Source organism: Emys orbicularis, chromosome 13 (assembly GCF_028017835.1).
Source record: "Emys orbicularis isolate rEmyOrb1 chromosome 13, rEmyOrb1.hap1, whole genome shotgun sequence".
Taxonomy (NCBI): domain Eukaryota; kingdom Metazoa; phylum Chordata; order Testudines; family Emydidae; genus Emys; species Emys orbicularis.
The window spans coordinates 45455324-45467833 of NC_088695.1; the positions used below are offsets into that span (position 1 = coordinate 45455324).

A 12510-nucleotide genomic window follows, 5' to 3' on the forward strand; every position below is an offset into this window, starting at 1 on the left:
ATGCAGGACTAGGAGGAGGGAGACATTATGAGTGGAGAGGTAGATCTATGAGCCTCTGTTGCAGACATGGAAGTTAAAGCCAAAGGGTTTGAACATTCATATGGATAACAAGAAAAGCCAGCATTATTGTTAATGCTGACATAAATGTTGGGAGAGATGTTAAATCTCGTGCTTCAGGGACTGAGCCAATCTATGACTCAAGGGATCAGCAGGAGACCTAATGGGGAGGGGGAGATTATCCCACATCTGCCCAATGCAGAGTTTCTTGCACCTTCCTCTGAAGCATCTGGTTCCGGCCACTGTCAGAGACAGGCTACTGGACTAAATGGATCTCACATCTGATCTGGCCTGGCAGTTCCTATCTTCTGATGGGTGGATGAAATTGCCCAGAGGGAGGGTGTAAAGCAGTGGGTCTCAAACTTTTTTACTGGTGACCCTTTTCACATCGCAAGCCTCTGAGTGTGACCCCCCTAATAAACTAAACACCCTTTTTAATAGATTTAACACCATTATAAATGCTGGAGGCAAGCAGGGTTTGGAGTGGAGGTTGACAGCTCGTGACCCCCCCATGTAATGACCTCACGACCCCCTGAGGGGTCCTGACCCCCAGTTTGAGAGCCCCTGGTGTAAAGGAAGAAGAGTAGGAAGCCAAGAGGAATCTCTTCATCCTTCTCACAACCATAAGATTTATTCTCATGTGGATATCTGAGATTTAAGGGCATAAATTGGGTGATGGGGATGGCATATGAACTTCAATATAGAATAGAACTCATAAAACCCACACACTAAGATGAAACTAAGGATCTGTAAGCGTACAGTCCAAACACACACACACGACTTTCCCCTTACGGATTATTTTAATTATCTGCCTCTCAAAACACCAGCATACTGTAAAGTAGAGTATTATTGGACTCAGGAGGAAAATGGCAATTGAAAGCAACAGCTGCGGCCAACAACATGCTGAGCGTGAGATTTGGAAAAAGCAGCTGCTGAGGCTCGGAGTAACCTACCTTTCCGGGTCACTTGTGGCCTTTCGGGGAAACTGACCCTCATATGGAAGTACACACAATGGGACAACTCCCTAAGGTGCTGGGGGCCTCTTGTGAAGTGCAGATTGCACTCTTGTGCTAGTCATGCCCTAAATTCCCATTGACACTATTGGGATCTGAGTTCCCTGTATGGGAATCCCAGTGCTCCTGAGGACAGATAAACTTGCAGGCCTGTTTCTGTGGGAAGGGAGGAGGGGGAAGTAACCAAACTTAAAAGAAAACTTTTGCTCCACGAAAGCAATTGCTGTCATTTCAGCAAGCCAGCCAGTCCTAAAAATCAAACTGGGGTACTGTCTGCTTGAGAAATCCAGTGATCGGGCCCTAATCCAAAGCCAACTGCAGTCAGTGAGAGTCTCTGCGCTGGGCTTTGGTTCAGGCCCTTCAGACCAGACACTGGTATGATAAAAAGATGTGATAAATGAACCCCCAAAAGGTTTGGAGGCTCCTTTCGTTTTGGACAAAGCATCTAAAACTTGGGATGAGCCACAGGACTATTGGAGTTGCCTGACCAGATCAGACCATAGGCCCACGGACTCCATTATGCCATCTAAGTTACCCAACGTAGCATCCTGTCCTGATATCTCAGGGAAAGATGTCAGCCTTATCTCTATTAATGAACAAAGGGGGAAATTCAGCTCTGTGCTAAGCGCCAATGCACCTCTTTCTTCTCAGTGAAGCCCTTAAAATAGGTCTTAATTGAGACCTCTTGGAGTTTTTTCACCTTCCTCTGCAGCATGGGACATGGAACACCTGCTAGGATCATGTGGGCACATCTCACCTAATCGAATCCCAGAGACCTCAGGCACTGGTGGCACCTCAGTCTCTCCAGTTCTCTGCCTCTGGCACACAACAATTTAGCTTCTTGAGGACTGAAATGCTTTAGTCTAACTCAAGTTTTTGGTCTTAATAATGGGGGGTTTGGGTGTCATTTAATGGCCTATGTCAGGGGTAGGCAACCTATGGCACGCGTGCCGAAGGCGGCACGCGAGCTGATTTTCAGTGACACTCATACTGCCCGGGTCCTGACCACTGGTCCGGGGGGTTCTGCATTTTAATTTAATTTTAAATGAAGCTTCTTAAACATTTAAAAAACCTTATTTACTTTACATACAACAATAGTTTAGTTATATATTATAGACTTATAGAAAGAGACCTTCTAAAAACATTAAAATGTATGACTGGCACATGAAACCTTAAATTAGAGTGAATAAATGAAGACTCGGCACACCACTTCTGAAAGGTTGCCGACCCCTGGCCTATGTTATACAGGAGGTCTGACTTGATGATCTAATGGTCCCTTCTGGCTTTAAACTATGAAACAGAGACCTCTGCACAAGTGTGAATACCCAAAGCCAATAGTGCCAAGTTGTACATGGGAGGGAAAATATCTTCCAGGCCTGTGCAGTGATTGACAAGCCGACATCCAGGAACATAAAATTTGATCACCCTCATTTTAGCTTGCATAACGACATGTGTTAATGTATCTGGTTTTTTTAGGGAAAGGGTTGGATGATTTTCTGACCGATATTGTTTGACTCAATACTGAGCCAGTACTTATCTCAACCTCTTTGATCGGGGAATTAGGCTGGAAAGCTTAGACAACAGGTTTTCTGGTGAGATTTCCTAAAAAATTAGATCAGCCCGGATGGGATTAGTTGTATTTACCTGTTTTATTTTTAGTTCGTTCTCTCTCCCTCTTTCTCCACCCATCTATTTGCTCCCTGAAGTGAAGAAATAGGATATTTTTTACAACTCCACCCTATTTTAGTTTTGAAAATATAAAGGTCCTACTAATTCCATTGGCATCTTATTTTATTAGGTGGGACTGGACAGCTTCTGGGAATTGTAAAGAGATTCACATCAAGGTCATTGATCTGTGAAACTGAGATCAGTAGTAACCAAACGTTGTTGCCATCTGCAGCTGTTTAGTGATCTACAGAAATTAGTCCTTGGTCTCCGTCCAACTTTTAGTGAACGTCACACACACACACACACAAAACAAAACAAAAAAAACCACGTTGGGCAAGATTTTCAAAAATGACTAGTGATGTTTGATTTACCCCGCCTGAGACAACATAAAGGGGCCTGGCTTTCAGAGAGCACTTTCTGAAAACCTGACCCCTTTAAGGTCTCTCAAGTTGGGCAACCAAAAATAGAGACACCCAGTCATCAGGCATCTTTTGAAAATCTTGGCCACTATTGAAAAACAGCGTGTTTGTTGGCAGAAAGATGCTGCATTTTATAACCTGGAGAATAGATCCTAAGAGAGTCCCCTTCAGAAAAGGTTAAGCCTAGAGCTCTGTGAAATGTTTACAGTGAAGCATGAAACCACAGGACACTTGCTTCATTTTAAGTTTCATTACAAACTCAGTCCAGGTCATGAACTATTGGTGCAAAACCTTGGCCCAGTTTTGAGCCAGCCTGGTTTGATTTATTGCTTTGTAAACTGTATGTCTCAGAAAGATGCAAAACTATGTGAAATTCAGCAGAGCTGACTAAGTTTGAGGGTTTTGTTGTGTTGTGAACATGTACAAATACACTTAGATCAAGGGAATGCACTTGTTTGCCCCAGGTCTGAACCTCACCTAGTGGGTGTAAACTCACAGCATACTTGCTTGAAATCCTGTGAACCAAACTCATTGAACTTTGCACAGTTCTCAGTAAGGGGCACTGATGGAGCAGGGCCTGGGGGAAGCTTACTTACATGCTGGCCATGTATAACCGGTTCTACAGTAATTGGAGGAATTCAGTCAATACTAATATGTGATATGGGCCACGAGAGCCCTAAAATCACTTATTTCATTAAAAAAAAACACCTTAATATATATATGTTGTAAGAAATCATGTTGCTTAATTTTTCCCCATGGGGGCTCCTGTTGATTCTAGATGGCTGCAGTGTTGTACCACTAACATGACCCCCATCAGCATTAATGCTGTGATTTTGATTTATGTTAACCATTGCCACAATACCTGTATGCTCACCCCATATCTCACCCCTTACCCTCTATAGCAGCAAAATGACCAACCATTGCTATAGAATGATCTTGGCTCTGCTGCTTGGAAAGCCTGCAGTCCTTTGGAGATGGGGGCTAGATTTGTCCCTTATAGTCCGTAAGCATATGGGCCATATCCTCAATTCGTGTAAGTCATTGAACTTGACTTGGTTTCAATGGAGTTAGGCCAATTTACAACTGAGGGTCAGCCCCATAGAACCTGGGGTACTCAGGGTCCAGACCACATTCTTGTCAGAGATTTTTAATTCTATTTTGCTTTCCAGGCTCGGGATAACTATCATTTAAATTTAATTTTGTACATGAGACCTGTGTTCTACATGGGCACCCAGTGATGTTTGGATACGGTTGAAGCAAATGGAGACTCCCACAAGGAGAGAACTCTGGATACAAAAGGAATCGTGCCAGAGAAGAAGGTGGTGGTTGGCATAATGAGGCTTGAGCCAGGAGTGGGAAAGACATTATTTGAAACTGGGAATCGTGTAGACTCTTTCTGTCTGTAGAGGAGGGAAGGGGACAAGTTGGGTAAGAATAGGTATCCTAGGACCAGCAAAGGACTGCTTTGGCAGTCATGGAAAAATAGGGCAAGGAATTAGTGAGATAATAGCCTACTGGAGCACGTGGATGGGTGAAAAATTTCAGACATCCAAGAGATAATCTCAGTACCTTCTTGTGCTGGGAGAAGTAAATGTTCCTTTAGCAGAAGAATAATTAAGGAAAAGGCCTCATTTTAGATTGTTCAACCTATAATAGATTTTTTTTTTTTTTTTTTAAAGAGGAACTATAGTATGAATCAGTTCCAAACCAGTTCTAAATATTTCAGCTCTTCACATTTCTTGTCTCTGAACTGAAAGTCATCCAGGGTTACACAACAATGTACAAAACTGGAAAACTTTCAGATCCCCCTCCAACATGTGGTGGGAAAGTGTGACGCGATTGCTAAACCAACGCTGAAGTGAGTTTCATTGAATGCATCAGGGGTTAGAGGGAGAGTACACAATTTCTTTCGCAGGTTTCAATTGTTTTCTTTTTGATTTAATCTGATTCTCAGAATAGCATTATTTTGGAACAAAGATTTTTACATTGTTTTGCTTAATATTTTACAACCAGACTGTTGACTGACGTATCATTGAACAAAAATTCACCCCTATTAGTTTACATAATGATGGGGAAATAGCTTCATGATGGGTGTAACAGCAACTAATAGGGTATTAGGTGAAGGTGCTACAGTACGATTGATTTAAAGTGACACTGTCACACTCAATAACTCAAAATTACATGATTTACTTGGAACCCACATTTACTGTGAGTGTCCAAAGACTTAAGTTGGATGCTCAGTGCTCCAAAGCTATTGCTTCTCTGAGCAAGTTGACAAAATTCAAATCAGAGTTCAGGTCTCGCTCGCATCAGAATAGGAGATGGCCAAAGAGCGTTCAGATACAATTAGAACCCCTCAATACCTTCATCCAACATTGAACCAAATTGGAGCTATTTTGAGATATGAAAAAGTGTATCCATTTTTTCCCTTGGTCTGCTTTTTTTATACTCCTCTTCTGACTTGGGTTCCACTCAAGAGAAGAGGTAAAAATAATAATGATATATACAAGTTTGCATTACTCATGTCCTTGCCTGGGAGTCAGAAGACCTGAGTCTATGCTTGGCTCTGCCACTGACCGCTCTGTGACCTTGGAGAAGTTATTTCACCTCTATGCCTTACTCACCCTCCTGCCTTTTGTCTGTCTGGTTAATTTAGGGGGTAGATTTTCAAATGCACCAGTGTGAGGTAGGTGCCCAGCTCCAATCATTATAGCTTTTTTGGACAGGGGCTGTCTCTCAAAGTTGGGTCCTGATCTTGGTTCAAATAATTAATATGAGAGTTCTGATCTCCAGCCTGATTTCTAGACCTTTGGGGTTCATATAGAAGCTTTGGATAAACCTCTGAAGCTAGGGATGTTTACCCTCATGGAATCTCTATCCTTTCTGAAATTTGCCCATTGCTATGCACCTTCCTACTCAGCTCAGCCTTACTGCTCCATTTCTAGCAGCAACCAGTTTTCTTTCTTACTTTCAAATACAATTACAAGAAGTAAATCTACTCAGCAAGAGTCTTGTAAATTTCAACACACTTCCTGCGCTGATGAAGAGAGCAAAATGGTTGGAGGGGAGAGAGGAGGAGGGGAAAGGAAAAAGAGGATCATGATGTTCATGCTCATGGCCAGGAGCAAAAAAAGAGTTAGTGTGTTAGCACAAAAATGCTCCTTGGCAATATCTGAGATTCATTTGCAGCAACTGATCCATGAGCTTTATTGAGAGGAGCATGTCTCAGAATCAATTCTTTTTCTGTTAATCTTTACTAGATGGCAAAACCTTTAGCCCAGTTCATAGAAATGCATATGTCTTTTCAGACAAGGGCTAAGAGATTTCATCCATTCCTTTTAGGAGGAGAATTTTACAGGATCATAGAAATGTAGGTCTGGAAGGGACCTCAGTAGGTCATCTCGTCCATCCCTTTATGTTGAGGCAGAGAGCAAAATAGATGCACTTAAATGATTTTGGAGCACAAGTCCCATTGTAGGTCAATGGGATGTATGCTCCTAACTCCCTTAGGTTCTTTTGAAAAATCTCTTTATTAAAAGGCAAATAATAATAGTCCTCACATTATTCTACAAAAGGAATAATGACACAATGGATTTAGACCAGAACAAGGAGCCAATAATATCTGAATTCAGAACCTAGCTCTGCCTTTGATTTGGAAAATCATGTGACTTCTCTATATCTCAATTTCCCCATTGATAAAAGGGGATTAAAATTCTGACCCATCTATTTTAGGGTATTGGAGGATGGGCTTTAATTCTTCGAAGATACACTCAGTATCATCAGTCAATATAAAATATTTACTACATGAAATTTATTCATAGGTCAACCTTAACATGTTCAGATTTTTTTCATATTATTGGCTTGGTTTCTCTTTAATCACATGTCTAAGATACAGGGCAAGATATTTAAAAATACCTAAATGACTTAGGAGCCTAAATTGCAAGACTTTTAATGGAATTTGGGCTGCTAAGTCACATAGCTGCTTTTGAAAATTTTACCTACAGTTTTGCTGCATGTCTTCATGATAATGCCAAAAATATTTACATACAAATATTCATGAATGTATAGATATTACTATTTGTAACACAGTAGTACATAGAAGCCTGAACTGAAATCAAAGTCCAATTGTGCTAGGCATTGTACAAGCATATGTTCAAATACTGTTCCTGCATCTCACATGTTACTGCAAAATCAATACTCTCCACAGGGCTTTATGTGCAGTATAATGTGCTTCAGAAGAAAACTGTTGCCAGCACCATTAGAATTTAAGATGGTTCCAATGGAATGCCATTTTTAAAACATGATGATTTTCTGTTGGAAGCAGTAGAGAGCAGAGTCAACTCAGTAGCCCTTGATTTATGAACTGTTTTGTTGCTCCCAGAATCCCATGATGTTTGTGGTTTCTTAAGGAACTATTGTTTGAACCAGTCAACAAGAAAAACAATTATAACCCTAAGCATGTTTTTTTATTTGAAATCATATTGGCCTTTGATCAAATTTTGCCTCTTTTTCACATCTCACATCATGGAGTTTTTTCAAATAATAAAACTGTTCCCAATTTTTTGTTGTTGTTCAAAGGCAACTTATTAAATGGTAGGTCAAGAGTCTGCAATGGACGACACTACAATGGTTATTTAAAGCTATGAGTAAAGCAAATCATACAAATGTTTCCAAAGACTGTGTTCCAAGGAGTATTTTTGGAAACATTCATGTTGTGTTTTTTAATGAAGGCCACATTCTGAAGCTACAGCACCATATGTCACACATTCATTCTTGTACCCCCCAAAAAGGGGGGGGGGAGAAGAAAAAGAAAGAAAAGGAAAGTATGTTTGGCTTTTAAGTGTTTTTGGAATAGTGTCTAAGCATGCCTATCGTTGTTCCTCAGATGTAACAAGAATTTTTGGCCTGTTAATTTAGCTCATCCAGTATTGCTCTCCATGGGACAGCTCCTCCAGTACCTTGAATCTTGTGTGGTCATTTACACCCATGCAAAATGTCTACATTTGGTGCAAAATACTCAGGCTGGTTGGCCAATGTTTTTTTTTTCTTTCCATGGGGAAGTTTGATTTTTCATTGGAAAACCGAAAGCTAAAAATGTTCAGCTAAAAACTTGAAAAACAGGGGGAGAGGGGAGAAGGAACATTGGTTTTTGGTTGAAAAATTTAATTTTTTTGAGGAGAGCAAGCACTTTCAACAAAGAATGTTGTTCCGTTGAAAACTCAGTTTTCTGTCAAAAAAGTTATGACAGAGTTGATTGTAGGGCTTGCTGAAAATTTTCTGATTTGTCAGTGTTTCAACCCCCCTAGGCATGAGTATAAATGACCATGAAATGTGCCAGGCATTGGTTAGTCAGTACCTCAGTCTCTCTTTTATTACATGTTGCAGTGGCCCCTATTCTCCTCTGACTTAAACCAGTTTTACACCAGTCAAACCCCACTAAAGTCAATGGAGTTACCCCTGATTTACAGCAATGTGAGAGGAGAATCTTGTCCACTGATGTCATGTATATGACATCATCTGCTTAGCTCTAGGTAGAAAAGAGGTTTAGCCCTTTTAGCAATATAATTAGCAGAACTTTGCAAAACTGTGGAAGAAAAACTTTAGCAATCCTAGCTTAGTCCTTCTGGAGCTCAGTGGGCAATCAAGAGCTTAGAAGACTGTGCATGTGTGAAATACTCTCCCATGTTGGTATGATACTGGGAATGATGATTCAAGTCTAAGGGTTTTTTTTCAGTTATGCAGTTACAAATCCAAAGTACGTCTATTGACGTCAACTGAGTTTCTCGGAATTTGCAGCCGTGTCACTGAGAGCAGAACCAAATTGGCCCTCAGAACCAAATTTTGAAATGTAGGTGCTTACGTTCATTTTCAATGGACTGTTTCAATTGACACTTAACACTTCAGTCAGGTACCAGTGTGTCTGCGAGCTCCCCTGAGTGCCTTAATCTGTAATGGGGCAACCAGATTTAGGTTTCCAAGCTTGGCAACTGGGTCCGTCGTTTCAAGAATATCTCTCTTCTAGTTCATTCATTCCAGCTCTTTGTTCAAAAGGTCCATCTGCAGGTGCTTGTCGTTCCTATTAAGGCTTCATGGTAATCCATCCTGACCAAATGCGACTTGTGAGAAACATTAGAAATATAATATATAAAATAGAAAAAAACAAATGTTCTTTGTTGTCCATTTTGACTAGCTACAAAATCTTTAAAAAGTTCAGAAAATTGTCAGCAAGTTTTATTTTACAAGTACAGTCCCAAGTTAATGATGTTTTCTGAGGTGAGCGGCATAATCAATAATCAATATCTGTACAACTTAACAGGAGTTACTGAAACCATCGAGGTAATGTGCATAGTTTAGGTGTCATGGAAAGTCCAGCATAGGAAATCAAAAGTAAACTTTCTTCTCTTCTTTTTCTTTTGTAGATTTCAAATGAGGAGAGAGTACAATTAGCCATTGGAACCACGGACGTGTCCAGTGAGCTGAGGCCACTGAGCTGACACAAGACGGATGACTGAGCGCTGTGATCACTAGAGGCTTGTAAAAATGCAAGGAAATAAGCTCAGCTACCAAAATTCTTCTCAAGAATGCACCACAGTGAGGGCAAAAAAAATGCAGAAGAGATTTCTCCACAAGGATGGCAGCTGCAATGTGTATTTCAAACACATCTTCGGAGAATGGGAGAGCTACGTGGCTGATATTTTCACCACATTAGTGGACATCAAATGGCGCCATATGTTTGTGATATTCTCTTTATCTTACATTCTTTCTTGGCTGTTCTTCGGCTTGGTCTTTTGGCTTATAGCAATCCAACATGGAGATTTAGTACATGATGAAGAAATAACCCCTTGTGTTGCTAAGGTGCATAGCTTCACGGGAGCATTCTTATTCTCACTTGAAACCCAGACGACCATAGGCTATGGCTTTCGTTGTGTCACTGAAGAGTGCTCTGTAGCAATCCTCATGATGGTTCTACAGTCGGTATTAAGCTGTATTATTGACACATTCATTATTGGAGCTGCCTTGGCTAAAATGGCCACAGCTCGAAAGAGAGCTCAGACCATCCGCTTCAGCTACTATGCCACCGTAGGCCTAAGAGATGATAAACTTTGCCTCATGTGGCGCATTGGTGATTTCCGGCCAAACCACATGGTTGAAGGCACAGTAAGAGCTCAGCTTCTGCGCTACATGGAAGATAAGGAAGGGAGAATGACAATGGAATACAAGGACTTGAAGTTACTAAATGACCAGGTCATACTTGTTACACCAGTGACCATCGTACATGAAATTGACCATGACAGCCCTTTATACGGTCTAGATCGGAAAGCTTTGGCCAAAGACAGTTTTGAAATCTTGGTTACATTTGTCTACACTGGAGATTCAACTGGAACTTCACACCAGTCGAGAAGTTCATACGTCCCCCGAGAAATCCTTTGGGGACACAGGTTCAACAATGTCTTGCAGGTGAGGAAAAAATACTACAACGTGGATTGCCTACAGTTTGAGGAAACCACAGAGGTTTACGCTCCCTATTGCAGCGCAAAGCAACTGGATAGGAAGGAACATGAATGGAACAGAACTAAGAAAACATTGGACAGAGGAACAAGTACATCAACACTGGAGGTCAGAGATACATCATTTAAGGCAGTTGCCCTCATCAGCAGTTCTGAAGATCCAGAAGATCTAATGAAAGCCGTCAACCAAGATTCTAGAGAACTGCCTTATCAGAAAGATCCACTGACCTTAAATAGAATCTCCAAGATGTAGCTATTCATTGCAATTAAAATTACTGCCCCAGCTGTTCCCTAAGCAGCCTGCAAAATATAAGCAGTGTTAAACTCCATACACACAAGTATTTACATAATAAATCTAATTCTAAGTGTATACTCATCCAATCAGAGAATGAAAACAATATAATATATCCTGTAGGTAGATTTTTCAAAGCTACCTAATTTATTTGGATGGCCAATTCCCAAATTAATGGGATTTGGGTATCCATAATCTCACTGTGGCTTTGAAAATCCCTCAAAATTTCTCTACTCAAAACCTGAACACATATTGTATTTTGAATCTCAGAATTTTAGATGAAATTTTTTTTGTAAAGATGCTTTTTGAAAATGTTTGGGAAATTTGATTGTTTTGAAATCAGCATATACCGTGGTAGAATCTTTTGAAAATTCATGTTTTTGAAGAAAAATCCATAATATGGTGGTGAGAACAGATCTGTAATATGGTCATAGTGATGAACTCTCTCAAGATTCTTTGCAATGCTCAGGAAGTGAAACCCAGGAGCTGTACCATAAAACAGTATTGCGGCCTTTTGTTATTTGTCCCCGCTTTATCTGATCCCTTTTTGTATTCTGGATCCTAATTTAAACCTTTAACACAGATTCCCTTGTTAATCTGGTTTTCACAGCAGTCTACCTGTAATCTCCTCTGCATTATCTACAGTGCACGCCTGTTACAATTAATACAGTTCCTCGCATGGAACACTTTTCCAACAAGAAAAGGTGTCTCTGGAAACAGAACTATTGAACTGATGATGATGGGCGATCACTCGTTACCGAGGCTGATCATCTTCCATGGGAGTTATGGGTCCTCAGGTGGCTAATAAGGCCAATCCTTGAACCACAAGTTCTATTACAATGAGGGCAGATGTTTTCAGGCTCAGCAGGAGGCTGTTGACCACAACTGGAAGCCAGTCTCTCCTTCCTCCTGCACCGCTTGTCCGCTCAGTGAGCAAGTTCAAAATGCAGAGGACCATCACATAGGACTTCACTCCATTTTAAGCGATCCTGGGCAAGTGTCTCCCAAGTGTTAAGGTCAATATTACACTTTTTTAGGTTGTCCTTCAGCAAGTCCTTATAACGCTTCCATTGTCCACCCACGTTACGCTGCCCCTCTTTCAGCGGAGAGAACAGGACCTGTTTTGGGAGGCGATGGTCTGGCATCCGGACAACGTGACCAGTCCAGCGAAATTGCTGACGGATGATCATTGCCTCGATACTGGTGGTCTTTGCCTCTTCCAGAACACTAATATTGGTGCACCTGTCTTCCCATTTGATCTTCAGAATCTTACGAAGGCGGCGTTGATGTTGCCTCTCAAGGACTTTCAAGTGGTGTCTATAGGTTGTCCAAGTTTTGGTGCCATACAACAGTGTTGGGAGACTAATGGCTTGATAAACAAAAAACTTGGTGAACTATTGAACTATGCACGTAGCAAATGCATTAAAACCATTTGGGGATTTTTCATTCTCTATCACCAATGGTCAGTCTGGCAAACACCTACCTGAGCAGATTTACTCATGTAATAAAGCAACATGTGTGAGTAAGTGTTTGTGGAAGAGGGTTTTATAAAT

At 40.9% G+C, this 12510-nt stretch overlaps 1 protein-coding gene across 1 annotated transcript; it reads left to right on the forward strand.

Moving 5' to 3' along the window:
* Positions 1 to 9697: 9697 nt before the first annotated feature.
* On the forward strand, positions 9698 to 10918 carry KCNJ16 (potassium inwardly rectifying channel subfamily J member 16). Its single transcript, XM_065415752.1, has one exon. It carries the CDS (start codon positions 9698 to 9700, stop codon positions 10916 to 10918), a length of 1221 nt encoding a protein of 406 aa, XP_065271824.1.
* The last annotated feature ends 1592 nt before the right edge of the window (positions 10919 to 12510 follow it).

Coding starts and splice junctions, on each gene's coding strand:
- KCNJ16 (XM_065415752.1), top strand. CDS start 9,698: ATGCAAGGAAATAAGCTCAGCTACCAAAATTCTTCTCAAGAATGCACC.